A 17,692-nucleotide genomic window follows, 5' to 3' on the forward strand; every position below is an offset into this window, starting at 1 on the left:
AAAAAAGGAGAAAGTGGGAAGGACCTGACAGATGCAAGTCAGGAGTTGGAGTGGAGTCGACAGGATGACAGTGTCAGTGGGAGTGAGGGTGAGATGTTGATGCAGTGGGATGGAGATGAGGCGATGCTTCTGTGTGCATCGCATAATCATCAAAGTAATGGGGTCAGATGGGGTCCAGGGGAGGCAGGCATGATGGTGTGCAGTGCAACAACGGTGATAAGGCAGGATGAGGTGGGCAGACCGGATGGCGAGGGAAAGGATGAGACAGGAGGTGGCATGCAGGAAGCTGGGAAGAGGAAAGAGAGAAGGCAGCGGCAACGTTCCCCCCACCCCGAGACACGTGCCCACGTGACCCGTTCCCCCACCGCCTTCAAATACCACCCGCCACTGAACAGGACGCCTTGAAATGTCCTATCCAAGGGAAACATTGAGCACTTTGGATCTCACAAACACACAGTGAGGCAGAGGGGCAGAGCCATCTCATTTAGAGGCAGTGCCCAAAGCAAACCCAAAACCAATGAGCAACCGTAGAGACAGAAGAGGGGCGGTAATATGGAGCAATGGGGTTAAGAGGCAAACTTCCAAGGGTGGGGCCAAAGGAAGGGAACCATACATAACAGTTGCGGCTGGTATTTGATGGCGGTAGGGTTGGAGGGGCAGGTCGCATGGGCAGGGGGGATAGAGGGAATGAAATAATTTTTTTTAAATCACACTTACCTGTCTTCCGCCCCGCCTCCTCTCTGTCCTCTTCCCTGCTTACAAGGCAGAAAGAAAGAAGCAGGAAGCACCCGGCTCCCAGCCTCCCGATAGCCAATCACAATGCTGCAAAGCTGCGTTGTGATTAGTCTGAGCACCGTGGTCTGGCGCTCAGCCAGACAATGGGAGAGGCTGGGAATGTTCTCCATGCAGGCCATAATGGAGCCAGCATGGAGAATGTGCAAACTGAGCATGAATGTTTAGCCGGGCCCAGAGGGCCGGCCAAACATTCATGCACACTTTAGGGAGTGCAAACCACTCGCCCCTCTCCTGCTCTGTCAGCAGAGCATCCCTGCCCCAACAAGGAAAAAAATAAAATGATAACAACTTAGAGTTATTATCATTTTATTTTTCCTTTAGTGACACTGCTTAAAAGCATTGGGGCAATGCTCCTTCGCCTTTAGCAGAGGAGCCACCACTGTTACATAAGTCAATATCACACATCAGCCCTCAAGAAGGCCCCCAGGAGAAAATAGGTACGCACAGCTACCTATTTATTTCTGAGAAAAGTAGGGTATGGTATAGTACAAAGAGCTTTTAATTATAGTGTAGATGAATAGGTGGAGAATGCCACAAGGAGAACAGAAGTTCCTACAGATACTCTTTCTTCTCCTAGGATTCCTGAGAATATAGAGCTGAAACTACTTAAAAACTGTCTTCATTGCTTGTCTCATCAGGTCTACCAAATGGACACTATTGAAAAACTGTTAGAAAACGTAAAGCATGAATCTATTTCTACTTGTCCCCGACACACAGAGTCACTGATGAAAGGTGTTAGAATTATTTATGACTTCTGGACACCTAAAGAACAAGTTACTTACCTTCGATAACGCTTTTTCTGGTAGATACTATATCTGCCTGTGGATTCCTCACCTTGTGAATATCCCCTTGCGTCAGCAACATTCGGAAATTCTTTTTGTAGCTTCGCGCCGACGTGGACTCGGACGTCACAGAGGCACGGCATCGCTCGCGACTCCGCTGACGTCACCGACGCCTACAATAGGCCCACGCCGGCGTGATGACATCAGTTCCGCCCTTTTTTCCGTGCCTTCGAGGCACACGGACGGACCAATGACAGTAGACATATACACAGTATACGCAGCACCCATATCAAGGTAACACACACAGTGTGAAGCAAATGCAATAAAACATTTTACAACAAAATAAATATATAACAGAAACACTGGTATAGAAGAGTGGACAACAGGGAGGCGGGTGGGTCAGTGAGGAATCCACAGGCAGATATAGTATCTACCAGAAAAAGCGTTACCGAAGGTAAGTAACTTGTTCTTCTGATAGATACATCTGCCGTGTGGATTCCTCACCTTGTGAATAGAGTCCCACAGCAGTCCCCACTCCCGGAGGAGGGTGTCCACTCTGCTATACTAGGAAATCTTGGAGGACAGAGCGCGCGAAGTGGCCGTCCCTCCTCACCTCGGTATCCAAGCAGTAGTGCTTCGCAAAAGTGTGGAGGGAGGCCCAAGTCGCGGCTCTGCAAATGTCCTCAACAGGAACACCTCTAGACAAAGCAGAAGTTGCAGACTTTGCCCTAGTTGAATGTGCTCTAATACCCTCAGGAGGGTCCTTACCCGCCAGAGAGTAGCAAATCTTGATGCACAAGATTATCCATCTGGAAAGTGTGCGCTTGTGCACCGCTCTGCCCTTCTTGCAGCCAGCAAAACCCACGAAGAGCTGATCGTCAATACGAAAGTCTTTAGTCCTATCAAGATAGAAACTAACAGCTCTCTTTGGGTCCAAGCGATGAAGCCTCTCCTCCTCCTTGGAAGGGTGTGGGGGAGGATAGAAGGTAGGAAGGGTAATGGACTGTCCTAGATGGAAGGGAGTTACCACCTTAGGCAGAAAAGCAGCCCTGGTCCTGAGAACCATTCTTTCAGCATGAATGGACAAGAATGGGGGCTTGAAACTAAGAGCTTGAAGCTCACTCACCCTCCTTGCCGAGGTGATTGCAACCAAGAAGACCGTTTTAAAAGAAAGAAGTCTCAAGGGACACTTGTGCAAGGGTTCGAAGGGAGAACCCATCAAATAGGTCAACACAAGATTCAAATCCCAATGAGGAACAATAAAAGGAGTAGGAGGGAACTTATTTGTGAGGCCCTTCAAAAATCTCAAAACCACAGGAGATTTGAAAAGAGAAGGCTGATTAGGCAAACAGAGAAATGCCGACAGCGCTGAAAGATAGCCCTTTGCAAGACCCTGTTGCGCCAGAGAAAGGGCAAACTGGAGAACATCAGACAAATGGGCTTTCAAAGGGTCTATAGATTTCTCCCCACACCAAGTGACAAATTTTGACCACCTATAAGAATAGATGGACTTAGTGGAGTCACGCCTGGCTGACAAGATGGCATCCACCACATCAGGCGGGAGAGAAAAAGAACTCAGGTTGCCCCATTCAATCTCCAGGCATGAAGGTGTAAGGTCTGGAGGTGGGGGTGTAGAACCTGCCCCTCTATCTGAGAGAGGAGGTCTGCCCTGTGAGGGAGACGGAGCGGCGGGTGAGAGGAGAGGTGGAGAAGGTCTGAGTACCACACCCTTCTTGGCCAATCCGGGGCGATCAATATAACTTGGGCCCGGTCTTGGCAAATTTTCCTCAGAACCCGAGGAATCAAAGGTATGGGAGGAAACGCGTAAAGGAGTTGTGAGTTCCAACTCAACTGAAACGCGTCCCCCAAGGCTCCTTGCATCGGATACTGGAGACTGCAGAATGACAGGCAGTGAGCATTCTCGCGAGTGGCGAACAGGTCCACCCGAGGAGTCCCCCACATCAGAAAGATGTCGTGAACCACCTCCGGATGGAGCCTCCACTCGTGGTCGGCAGAGAACTGACGACTGAGACTGTCCGCTCGCACGTTTAGAACTCCGGCCAGATGATTTGCCATCAGACAAATCAGGACCAGAGACGCAGAGCCTCTTTGCAGAGACACTGCGACCCCACTCCTCCCTGCTTGTTGCACAAACAGCATTCATGCGGATCTGTAATGGACATTATTCTGTTACATTCTCCGCAAGCTTTAAATCCAGTCTTCTTCGAAGTCATGATGAAAACGAGAAGACAAAGACACTAGAAATTTAGATAGTAACAAAGTTACAGTAAAGGCTACAGACGATCCCAGAAAACCGTTAGCGTCGACGACGCGGAAAAAAGGGAACTGATGTCATCACGCCGGCGTTGGCCTATTGTAGGCGTCGGTGACGTCAGCGGAGTCGCGAGCGATGGTGTGCCTCTGTGACGTCCGAGTCCACGTCGGCGCGAAGCTACAAAAAGAATTTCCGAATGTTGCTGACGCAAGGGGATATTCACAAGGTGAGGAATCCACACGGCAGATGTATCTATCAGAAACAAAGGTAGCTATTGGTGAACAAAACAAGTTTCTTACAATGCTAATTTTGACATGAATCCATTAAAATAAATTGTTGGAAGCAACACATAGGTTTGTACTTGCAAGATAGTTACCTATGGGCCACTGTGTTATGACTGTGGTTGCCAATGTTTCTCTGTGGAATCAATGCAAGCTTTATTTCCAAATATCACTTGAAAAAAGGATGTCCAAATGGTTGAATACCCGGTACAACATTTACACATAAAAGATACATTAGATTCCGATTGCATTACTATTGATTACATAAAAGATGAACGCTCACAGTTTATTTTCCTCATGCAACTCTCTATGGATAATTAATGGCTGTCGGAATGGTAAGGGAAAACAGATCAATTCATTGTATATACCTCAAAGTCTATCAACTATGTAAATGTTAAAGTTTATAATAATTACCGAAAGAGATAGAATTTCCTCCTCGTGAATGGATTGTACAGGTTGCTTCTGTAAGAGTGGATTTTCTTCACAATAGAACTCCTCCAGTGGAAGTTGTTCTATCTTTAATAAAACACAAACAACATTACGGTGAGCAAAACAATAATGTATTATATTTTGATTTTCTTTTGCAGAACATCGGGTATGTTGACATGTGCCACTTACATGTGGAGCTTAATATATTATGGAACTGGAGATTTGTGTATTTGCATTTATTAATACATTTCCTAACTTGGCAGTATCGTGGTTACAAATAACTGAATTTAGGTGAAGAGTTATGGGTATTTAGACATAACTAAAAAATAATGCATTTAGAGGTATACACATGTATATGCTTTCAACCCTGTAAACAGGGCGTGTGAAGGTTTTCAGGAGTCCCAGGGCAATCAGGGGTACTGCGCTCAGAGTGTGGCACTCGAGCCAATTTATCACTGGTGTCCTGCAGGATAACCCACTACTGAGCCCAAAAAGTGTGCCCCAAGTATACCCGTTTAGCACCTGAGCCTGAGGATGTGTAGTTGAGCAGTCCAAGAATTACTCAGGGGGACTAGAGTGGGGTTAGAGACTCCGAACTCAATAAATCGTCTACTAGAGAGTAATATATCAATGCCCGTCAATGCTTTGTTTTAAAAGAGAAAATAATTCACTGTTTACAAACAGCAGAACACGGTACATAGATCTCAAAGAACAACTGTCATGATTCTGGTCTTAAGCAATGTTTTATAACCATTGCCTGGATTCAGCCTGTACTGCTCTCATGGGACAGTTCTCCACGGTACACTTATGCCAGAGCTAAAGAGTCTCTGGGGTTCTCCTGGGATTCTGCAACAACGGTGGTCCGAAGATGGACGGATCTGGCTATACCAATGATGGCGAGTACTCCCACTCCTACAGAATGCACTTTGTCCCGCCTTTGGTAACTTTGCCACTTTACATAGTCTGTTTTGTCCATGTCAGTTCATTCAGGGAAGGCAGTACCTGCGCTGTCTGCTGGTTAGTGGGAGCAACTTACCTAGATGGTCTCAGCTCAGCCCGGACCACCAAGCATGTATGACCCAGATTACAAGTCTATGAAGTAGGTACATGCAGACGAATATTCAGGTAAACAGCGGTGGCACCAGTTGAAGACGAGGTGGCGCTGGAGTCATGGCACTTGCAGTCCAGGGGCTCGTGCTGCTTGGGTTTTTCTTCAGGCTCACTCACAATACCCACCTCCCAAACAAGCCAGGTGCCCACCAAGAGTCATAGTGATGAGTACTCCGCACTGATTAAAGTCCTGTTCGTTGGCGAGGCACTTCCTACAGCATTTTAGGTCTTTTGTAGTAATCCTCTGGACTTGGTAAGGATTTACTAGCGCTATGGTGATTTTTTGTGCTCGATCACTTCAGAGATATGCAAGCAATGTCAGGTCCCATAATATTCTTGGATTCTGGGTCCATACATCGAGGTTCATGCTCTGAACTCTGAAGCCTCAACCTTAGCAGAAGTCCTTAAAATGTCCTTCCCGTACAGCTAAAGATGACTTCAGTCCGCCCTCCATTCTCCATCGGCTCCTTTTCAGTCCTTTTCTTTCTGAGTATAATCTTCCACATACAAGGGCCCCATTGACGTCCCTCCTGAACAGTTGGCCAGAGATGGGCTCTTCGTCGAAGTAGGGTCAAGGTGGCTTCTCCTGGTAGGCTGGTATAAATTCCCAGGTTTTAGTCTTAAACATGGAAAAGGAAGCCAGTGTTAGTTACACCAACCTTGGAGCACAGAGAGTTTCATAGATGCCACTTGTGTGAATGCTCTGTATTCTGGTAGAAAAGACGTGGCACACTGTCTGGAAGCGTCTGTCTCATACAAAAAATGAAGACAGAATTGTGTATTCCATCAGTCAGCTCTGAGACCAGTTCTATGCATTTGTTGCCTTTTGCTTAATCCATCAAGATTGGGGCAACCATAGTATTTATTGTTAGGTGCTAGCTGGAAGGTGAGGTGGAGGTTGGAATCTCCTGTCATATCAATCCAAAACAAGAGTACAAAACAAAGGGAGGCTGCCCCACTTAACTATCAGTTAACTTGTGAGGGGTAGTCATTCTAGAGAACAATTAAACAAAAAAGGGCAGGCAAAACTCTCTAAACTTTAAAGGACCATTATCTGGCCTCTCCTCCACATCCAAATATTTCAACCACTATGAAAGATCTCTAGGATATCCTGCAGGGGCCCTGCGATTCACATCGCTGAGTGGCGCTCTCTCCACGCTGACTCTTAGGTATTGCTTGGATCTTGGGAAAACAAAATGGAATCCAGTGTGGCTACAGCCACATGTCATACACTCTTCACATACATCGCCTACACACAGAAACAATGTATACACATGTGTTATCCGAGTCCCACATTGAAGGGTGAAATACCCATTGCATGGGACTAGCAAACAGGAGAGGCAAGTAAAGTATCCCTTTCCACTACAAATCTTATAGTTGTCAGCAAGGAAGCTGATGGTAGTCACTCTTTGTAAAAGGGTGCACATAGTGTGTCTCTTTAGACCAGAAAGCCCTACTCTAAGTGGTGATCCATGTCACAGAAAAGGGCTCTAGTCCACAAATGATTGTCATGAGTGATGCACAGGTTTTGCTGTGGTTTGCTATGATGAACTCAGAGCAGGACAGAATGCTCTCCAGAGCCATGCAGGAGACTTTTCTCCATCCCAACAGAGAAGCTTCAAGGCATGTTTGAATTACTTAAGTGGAGAGATGGCTTGAAATTGACTATGGAAGGTGATTCAGAGGAGGGGCCCTTTAGACTGAAACCACGATGTAGCACATACTGGCTTTTTTTAAACAGAGATAAGGTTACAGTTGGCAACGTGTGAGACCCTGTTTGAGACCTTTAGGTCAGTACGAAGTGAAGATTTTGAACATGTTGAGGAGTCTTAATTAATCTCTGTGTTTGGACAAAAGCTACCATGCTTGGTGGAGAGTAGGATGCAGTGGCTATGTGTTAAGGGAAATTGAAAAGTGCTATAGTTGCAAAATTAATATATTTTTTTACAAATGGGTACAGAAGTACTGCAAATCCAAATAATAGGCTGTTACTAAAGCGCCGCTTGCTGAACACTAACTTATTGATAAGTTATTTAGCTGTACAGAAGATAAATCGGGAAAAAATTAGTTGAGTGGTCAGAATGTAGTGGCAGGGGCACTGTAACAGATAAAGGATTTGAGTTTCATAGTGAAATTGACGTGTGCACCAAGGTAGCTAGTTCAGAGAGAGAGAGAGAGAGAGAGAAAGGGAGACAGGGCATGAGGAGGAAATATATGTTGCACAATGGCAAAACATTCACCCCCAGTCACAGAGCTGGGTTTAATTCATCGTTATTTTGCTCACCAAACCACCCCAGTTCAGACATGACCATATGCAAATCACTCTTGGCCCTGTGCCTCATGTGAACAGGATAGCTTGACTCCAGTGGCGTAGTGAGCACGGGACCCACGTCTGGGCATAACCTTCCCACATAGGGTGAACAGCAAAACACACAAGATGGATTAAACCCAGATCTGTGACTGGGGTGAATGTTTTGCCATTGTGCAACATTTCATCCATCATCTTGTGTGTTTTGCTGTTCAGCCTATGTTGGAAGGGTATGCCCAGACGTGGGTCCCTTGCTCACTAAGCCACCGGAGTCAAGCTATCCTGGCTGAAGACGGCTGATAGCCAGAAACCGGTCCTAGGATGTTTCATTCCAGTCCAGGGAAAACATGGCTTGGCAGTTCGGGCTGGACTGTACCCATGAGGCACTGGGTCAAGACTGATTTGCATATGGCCATGTCTGAACTGGGGTGGCTTGGTGAGCAAAATAACGATGGATTAAACCCAGATCTGTGACTGGGGGTGAATATTTTGCCATTGTGCAACATTCCGTCCATCATCTTGTGTGTTTTGCAAATAAGGAATTGATACTGACAAAATGAATAACATTATTTAGTGTTAATAACACAAAATGTATTCGCACCAAAGCAACTACGCTTGAAGTTCCCAAATGAAAATTCAAAAAATCATACCTTTCTTTCGCTGAGCACTAATATAAATGATCACTGCTGCTGTAACCTTAATCCACTGCCATGACAAAGAACAGTCAGATTCTAGAGTTTTTTTCCATTGTTATGTAAGTCTCTGGCAGAGAGTCAATATATGTATATTAGTTTCTGTAGCTGATAACTCACTGCTACCACATAGGAACAGTAGATAACAAAACCTGTTGCCTAGTTTTCTCCTGTCATACAGAGCTTCCACGCCAGTCTGCCACGGCTCTCTGAGAGTCTGTCAGTGCACCTCTACTTGTCTGCTTTGAATGGAAACAAAAAGCACAGCTGGAGAAGGGGCAAGGAAGACAGGGAAGGTGCCGTGGTTGGCTAAGGGTGGCAGGTAAGGTTTATGTTTTACAATCAGGACAGGCAGGAGAGGCCATTCTATATATGGCTTCGCATTACTCCTCTGCCTCAGTGTAGCAGTTAAAAGCAGGGGCAGAGGATTTTGGGGGCCATAAATGTATAGATGTATAAAAAGAGAATTACGGGGATGTTTTTAACATTGGGGTTCTGAGTCAACTAGGAAATTAGATAATACGATAGATTTTGAAATGCATATATAAGAGGTTTACTAAAAATATTTCCTTAGATACAATGTCTATGCATTTAAAACGGGGTTGGTATTGGTCCTTTCTCTTCTTTCCCAACTTCGACGAACTAGTAATATAACTACGTCTACTTGGGAGCCTATTATCTGTCATTTAAGGATGCCCCATACGATGATTTTTTTTATATACAAGACCGAGTCTCCAACTCATGAGATCTCACACTCTAGTATATAACATCTAATTTCCTAGTTGACAAACCAGAGGAATAGGACGGGAAGAAAAAGAAAAAAACAGAGGGAATGCAGCTTCATTGAGAAAGGTTCGTATACTAGTCCGTATGTGTAATAAATCTATCTAAAAAACAATTTCTCAGGAGCCTGACCGTTTTACTTAAACATTACAGCCTTACGGTGAGGACATAGGACATTAACCCATAAACACGACAACGCCCTTATGACCTCCCCATGACCCCCTAATGAACTTCTGATGAGGTTAGTATGAATGATAAAGTATCATGACAGTATACAAATGGTCTTGAATGTAGGACTATTTATCTCAAGCATATGCCTGCATCTCATTTTAGGTGATAAAGATCTCGTCCTTGCATCCTTAAAATAAAGGAAATAGAAGCAGACTTTTAAGTAGAGCCTGTGTGTGTAAAGCGATGCCTCTGACGTTCTGATATAAGGTAACCCAGGTGGAGAAGTGTGGCTCACTAGTTAGAGGAGGCAGACCCGGACGCTGAGATCAGACCCGGGACCAGGGTTCAATTCCCGACGCGGCAGGGTCTTGAGCCCAAAATGTCCACGGACTCGGTAATTCTCGCTTCGGTGCCTACTCGAATCACAGGTTCACACTCTGCAACTCTGGGCAATAGCTTGCTTAATCTCCACTACGGCCCCCCGCGGCGGGATGCCTGGCTTTCACCTTGGGGATACCCAGTAAGGGGCTATCTCACAGGGAAAAACCAGGACGGGTTCCCAATGCAAAGCGCTTTGAGACCTGGCGGTGATATTGCGCTATATAAAAACCCATCCATCCATCCATCCATCTAGGTCAATATGATTAATAAAGAGACCGTGTGTATCTAATATGTAATACTCAAATCATTGAGATTATATAACATATGTTTTCTAGGATATAAAATATCTTCTATCCATTGACCTAATTGATGTCTTCAAGCAACACCTGTATCCCTGACTAATATCTATTCTCAGATATTATAGGTAATAACTCTCATGTTATATTATCCTCATGATTTGCTAAATCGCTCATTAAGTTCTTCTATAATGGATGTAAATTAGAAATCCTTCTTGCCCTAAATGTTTCATTCTCGAGATTGCAATCATGTGTAAATGATCAGTAGCGAATCTCAATTACTTATCCAACATGTTAATGTAAATCAAATCAATGTTTAGTGCCTGTCTCTCAGTGGAGGTTCTTGGTGGTCAAATGATGCACTATGGACAATCATAGATAATTATGGATAAATGTATTATTAAGCGATTGTAAATCCCAACAATTGGCCACAGATAGATGTATTTATATTTATTATTACAGAAACCCTGTTTCCACAAGAATCAAAGGGAGAAAATCTGTTGGTCCTGAGGAAGGTGGTGACAATCCACCGAAACGCGTAGACCTGGCGTATTCAGTCATTTAAACCATCTGGACTACCTCAAACACAGAATATGTTTGGTTGAATTGTATGTTGAGTGGGTAATATTATCGAGTATGCATGAATAGTGAGTGACTGTCATTGTATGTGTGGATAACAGGGCTTTTCCTTAAGGATTGTTTGTATCTTTTTTGATACTTGAATTATGTACAGTATTTATTAAATGTTTATATGATGAAAATATTCAACAAAAAAGTAAAAAATGAAAGTAACCTATGTGTAAAAAAGTAAAATAATAAAAGAAATCAATGAAAAAATAGTTTTTTACGTTATCTGTGTTGTCTAATGGGATTTTGTCAACAAGAATTATAGTTTGAACTATGTCGAACATGAAAATATAAGGCCATAGGGGAATCTCTCTTAATCTTGCTTACACTGTCCTCTCTTTTCCCTGGCCCAAAGTAAGTTTCAGAGGGGGTCCCATTTTTTTGCTGTTACATCTCGTAACTTCCCAGTGCCTAAATGCACATGTGTGTCCATGTAACTAACTGGTGCTCATGTAAAGCACAGCAGTACCTACGGGTTGAGTTTGGGCTATATATAACAAGCATTGGCAATGCAATGCCAATCGGTCTCGCCATTTGGATCTTATATGTATTTAGCTATGCAGCAGAGGGCTTCTACTGCCTCAAAAAGCACCTTCCTTATTCATACGCACTTACCCTGACTTCTACTGCGAAAGTGATTCAGCACCCACACTATTGTGATGCATAGCTAAATACATAAGATCCTAATGGCAAGACCGATTGGCATTGCCAATGCTTGTTCTTAGCTAACATACCGTTCTCCTCTTCCCCTCTTTCCCAAAGCAATCATGGTAAAACATCTGCGAAGCAATTTCTATTTTCGGGGGCCAAGAAGGCACAGAAGTAATAAGCCAAAACGCAGTGCACAGTACATGCAATCAGAAATACTTACTGCTGATGGGAAAGAACGAATTTGGTTTCCAGCCACATCTAAAATCTTTAGGTGTTTCAGCTTGCCAAGCCCCTAGAAGGGAGTAATACAGAATGGACGGTCAAATTTCAGAGAATAAAGAAACACAGTCAATTGCTCTTAATATTGTCATAATTGTGAAGTCCAATGTTACTATGAAGGGTACAATAGATTATATTGGACCAATGTATCTTGTACTAAAAAGTTGAAAACTAAACCAGTGTGGTAATCCAGGAATTTCTTGTGCCCTTCCTACCCTTCCTGCTCCCGTTTTGTTGTGGAGCTCTTGAGGCTAACAGACTGCTTTCTACCTTTTCCACATACGACCCAGCCTTCCCCAGCCTCAAATTTCCTCTGCCATGGAGCTGTTCTCTTTCATATTTTACACACACACACGCACGCACACACACACACACACACACACGCACAACTCTGTTGTGGTCGTCACTGGGTAGTTATAGTTAGGACCACATTTTTTGTTTTGCTCATAACTTTGGCACCGTTTGACTAATCTTCACATAATTTTCCCCAAAAAGTTAATTTAGTGGAGGTTCTTCTTGAAAACTGTTGGGGTGATTTGTCTAGCGGGGGCTGAGGAAATGGGAAGGTCCTATAGATGTGGCAGCACCTATTTTAGGACTCAGGGACTCAGGCCCCATCCTACAAAAAGGTTACAAAAAAACATATCGGAGCAGGATACCGAAACCCTGCCTCTCGAGGCATGGTGGGTGCCCCAGAGGAACACCACTGGGACATAACATTTATTTATTTTGTTAATTGGCACTGACGAGCCAATCAAAAAATAAGCGCAGGCTCCTGCCCTTTTTAAATATGAGCTCACTGGGGTAGCCCAGGGCCTGGTGGGAAAGTGCTTATATTTTTAAAGAAGAGGGAGGATGTGCAACCCCCTCCCCAAACACTTTTAGAACCCTGGGACCACATCCCCCTGGGCCACTTTTCTTTAAATGGTAGGGGGACTAGCCAAGCCTTTTTTTAGGCTTGGGGCCTCCTTTCCCGGGGACCATTTTCTTTAAATTGGGAGGGGGATGACAGCCCCCCTCCCTGAGTCTTACTTAGGCTCCAGGGACCCCCATCTTTTTAGGGACTATTGTTTTCTTGGGGGAAGTGGGCATGTGGCACCCCTTACCTAGATTCATAGAGGCCCCAGGGACTCAATCCCCCAAGGTACAGTTTGAAAGTTTGAAGGTGGGAGGCATGCAGCCCCCTCCCAGTAGATCGGCTCCAGGAACCCATCCCCAAGGGCCTGATTAGTGCAGTGTCCCAAGGACCCCATACCCTAGGACACTGCTGTGTTCCCTGCTTGGGAAAGCACATGTGCTCTCCTGGGCAGTGAACACAACTTTGCTGCAGTCCAGCAGCAGTAGAGAAAAAAAGCATCTGCTGCCTGGGGCAAAACAACAGGAGTTAGATGGGGAGCCAGCAGAGTCCGCGGGGATTCCCCGTTGCCCCATCTTAAAAAATGTGGGTGCCCCGGGAGGGCACCAGGGCACCAATGGCAAAAACTGCAATGCCTGACTTCTGCCAGCACACAATGGGTCCTGACTGGGGAGATGGCAGAGGACGTGGGGATTTTGGGGCTCCCCTTACAGTCCTCAAATGTAAAAAAATAAAAAAGGTGGGAGTGCCCCGGGTGGGCACTGATAGAAAACCTGCAATGGCGGGTTACCACTGGCTCCCCAATGGCGGCGGGCTGGGGAGTCATCAGGGGCCTTCCCCCCCTCAACCACCTTGCCTTCAACAAAAAATGTATAATGAGGAGCTGCTCAATTACTATTCACTGCTACTGCAAGGAACATCACATAATGCCCTGCAACAGTTTTTTTTAATTATATTTTTTCTTGCTGGCCATGCCTTGAAAGGGCGGGGACACCACCAACCATTTGTTTAATGGTGAGGAGCACTACAGGGAGCACAGCAGCCCTCCAGCAACATTAAAAAAAAACACACAGCAACTTCCCTGGGTCCTTGAATCCATGACCTGGGAGAGTTTTCCATCGTTTTTTTAAAGCACTCTGAGCTGTATGCGTTTCAGATAAAGTACAGGGCCTACAAATGATTTTTTTCAAACTCAAAGATATGTTTAATGTTTTCCTTTTTTTAAAAATGCTTCATTAGAAATATTTTGAGACAAACACTATTATTAACCATTGCAATGTGTACATTTATGAAATATACATTTGATTACAGTTATTGGTGAATTTCTGACAAAGTCAATAGATCTGCTTTATATATGCTGATTTGTTGAGCCCTTGATAAAGCCAATAGGCCCAGCAACATTTATATTTTGGTATTCTGAGCCTTTGACAAAGCCAGTAGGTCTGCCTTATTTAAAGTGGCAATGTATGAACCTATTGTGGGTGCAAATCGGCAAGAAGAATACCACAAGTCCCATAATGCACAGCAATGAAATCGCGCTACAAAGCGGAACTACTAAAGAGTTAAATTGATGAGACTGTGAGTGAGCCGGAAATATACTGCAAACAGCCATCACACCCAGAGGAAGGAGCGGACAGCTTTGAAACGCGTTGGTGGAAGGTTGGAAAAAGACGGATGAAATGCTACCTTCAAACAGAAAATAAAGGATGTTTACATACCTGCTGCTGTCGTGTGCTTCTTTGCCGCAGGGCACCTTGGACTACAAAATTTACACGACGGCCTCGGTCATGAAAGGAGCACCACCTGGCAAGTGAGGAGGGAGCCGCAGGAGTAAGGGGCCGTCACAGCAGGAACAACTCCACGCTGAAAGGACGGCACAGCAGTGCATTGATTAATGAAGGGCAGCAAATCATACCGGGGCGCACTGAAGTGCCTCATGACGCAGTGAATTCACTAATCACTGTGTACCTTGTAATGCATGGCGAAGTAGCAGAACCTATTGTGGGTGCAAATCGGCAAGAAGAATACCACAAGTCCCATGATGCACAGCAATGAAATCGCGCTACAAAGCGGAACTACTAAAGAGTTAAATTGATGAGACTGTGAGTGAGCCGGAAATATACTGCAAACAGCCATCACACCCAGAGGAAGGAGCGGACAGCTTTGAAACGCGTTGGTGGAAGGTTGGAAAAAGACGGATGAAATGCTACCTTCAAGCAGAAAATAAAGGATGTTTACATACCTGCTGCTGTCGTGTGCTTCTTTGCCGCAGGGCACCTTGGACTACAAAATATATATATATATATATATATATATATATATATATATATATATATATATATATATATATATATATATATTTTGCTAAATGGCATAGCTGTGCGGGGCAGCAGGTGGTAGGGCACAGGGCCTGGCTTGTGGTCAAGCCTTGCACCCAACCCCTTGCTGTGCACTGCAGAAAGGCATGCGTGGCGAGGGGTAGGGCATCCGCGGAGGGTTTGGGCATAGAACGTGGCCACAGAAGAGGCTTTGCACCCAACTCCAAGATGCACATGGAGATAGACATCTTACATTCTGAAAACAACCCATAAAAATTCAGTGGAAAAAATCTAAGGTAAAAAGCAATGTTATAGTTCGGAATTGTAAAATAGGTGACTTTATATTTAAAAAAACGTAAGAAGTTCTCTGAAAAAAATCAGAGGTTAAAGGGGCGTTGCAGTTATCTCAAGTAACTATCACTCGTGCCTTAAAATAACTATAACTCAAACCCACACCATACATTGCTATTTACCTCCTCTAGTAAATCACTCATGAGATGTTCTATGACATCATGGATAACACAACTGCAACATCTGAAATTACATAATTACTGACAATACTGTGCATGGCATGTTTATACATATATATTATTTAAAAACAAAGGTTACAGGGACGCTATAGTTAGGGTGAGATTTTACTCATACAAAACCAGAGAAATTCAGCCATTATAGTTACATGAGCTAACTATAACTTGCACCCCTGCAATGCACAGCTTATGCCCTCACATATTACATCACCTCATGACATGGTCTGTGAGATCACTGATTACATCTCAAATGACATCACTGTTGACATCAGAGATGCCATCATCCACAGCATCTCTGACAAACCCACTCACACCCATATTGAATCTTTTATAAACCCACTGCCACTCCCACACAACCATTCATAAAACCATTCACAGAGCAGTACCAGTACTTACACAGACATTCTCTGATTCATAGATCTACACACACACCCACTCGCTCACCCATACACCTAATCTTACATTCATTCACTAACTAATACAGCCATTGACATATTCATTCATACACCCATACAAATAATCACATACTGAGTGAGTCACTCATAGAACTACTCAGACACATATACACTCACCTATACAGTCAATCACACAGTCATTTACTCACTCAAACAGTTACACACACACCCACTAACTTACTCATACAAATAGTAAGACATAGTCTCTCATCTATACAGTCACTGACTGAAGCATGCACTCATCCATATAGCCGCTCTCACATTCACTCACTCATGCATGCAGTCATTCATATACCCAGTCACTCACCTATGGTGCATTTCACATACTCAGTTACTCACCCATACTGACATAAGCACTCAATCGCTGACACAGCCATACAGAAACTCACTCAACCATACAGCGTCTCACACACATACTTACTACCCCATACAGCCACTGACTCACCCACTCACTCATCCATACAGGCAGTCACACACCTACTCACCCACACACACAGATAGCCAAGCAACCATAGAGATAATTGGACAACTGATCAATCACCCAAATAGCCCTTCACATATCCACTAACACACTCATACACCCACTTAGATTTCAACTGACAGACCGATACACACATTCACACAACCAGTCACTCACCCATGCATTCACACAGACACCTATTCACTCACTTATACAGTCAGTCACGCACCCACTCAGTCATCCATACAGTCACTAATATACCCACTGAATCACCAATACACCTAGGTACATATATTTAACACTCATAAACTTTTAAAAAACACTCACAGTCACTGGATTTTGTCATCACTGATGTCATGAGTGATGTAATTTGAGATGTCATCAGTGATGTCACTGTCCATGTCATGAGTGATGTAATATATGAGGTCAGAAGCAGTGCATTGCAGGGGAGCGAGTTATAGTTAACTCAGGTAACTATAACAACTGAATTTCTATGGTTTTGTATGAATACAATCTGACCCGAACTATAACATCCCTGTAACCTTTGGGGTTTTATGTGAATTTCTTAGGTTTTTAAAATTTTATTTGCTAACTATAATGTCCTTGTAACCTTTGTTTTTTGTGTGAATTTCTAAGGTTTTTTAACTAGCAGTCACGTTTGCAGAGTGGCAGAGAAAGGGGGCTGAGTCTCTGACCAGCTCGAAAGAATTCCACGCGTAGGACTTACAGGAGGTACCAGAAGGGCTTCTAGGTGCCCAAGGTCCCTCTGGAGCCAAGGGGACCTTATCTTCCAACTAATAGTGCCCCGGGAAGTACATTTGCAGAGTGGTGGAGAAACGAGGAGTGGCCTCTGGGGTATTCTCAGCAATCCTGCTGTGTGGGACTTATTTAGGGTAACAGAAAGGATAGTTTGCCCCAAGGATGTCCTTGGGGCCAACTACTGCTCCTATTACTGCCAGTAAGTCCCATACAACAAGATTGCTGAGCTTTGATAGCAGGTCATGCCACCTTTATCCACCACTCAGCAAACTCCTGATGAACTGCTAGTAGGGGGATGAAGTCCACTTGGCTATTGAGGGTTCTTGGGGCCAACCAGCCCCTCCGTTACCTCCAGTAAGTCCCACACAGCTGGATTGCAGAGAGGTGATCAGAGGCCATTTGATTTTCTTTCCTTGTAAGGAATAGGGGATGTGTGGACTTCCTTCTCTAGACCCTT

General features: G+C 44.4%; 1 protein-coding gene across 1 annotated transcript in view; it reads right to left on the minus strand.

Moving 5' to 3' along the window:
* Window positions 1-17,692, minus strand: part of LRRC69 (leucine rich repeat containing 69) — a 290,134-nt gene that overhangs the window by 81,587 nt on the left and 190,855 nt on the right. The window contains exons 5-6 of the mRNA XM_078687056.1: window positions 11,802-11,873; window positions 4,548-4,649 (exon numbers count right to left, since the gene is read on the minus strand). Of these exons, the coding sequence (XP_078543182.1) occupies window positions 4,548-4,649; window positions 11,802-11,873 (174 nt within the window). The remainder of the gene's footprint in view (window positions 1-4,547; window positions 4,650-11,801; window positions 11,874-17,692) is intronic.

Source organism: Lissotriton helveticus, chromosome 4_1 (genome assembly GCF_964261635.1).
Source record: "Lissotriton helveticus chromosome 4_1, aLisHel1.1, whole genome shotgun sequence".
Classification (NCBI taxonomy): Eukaryota; Metazoa; Chordata; class Amphibia; order Caudata; family Salamandridae; genus Lissotriton; species Lissotriton helveticus.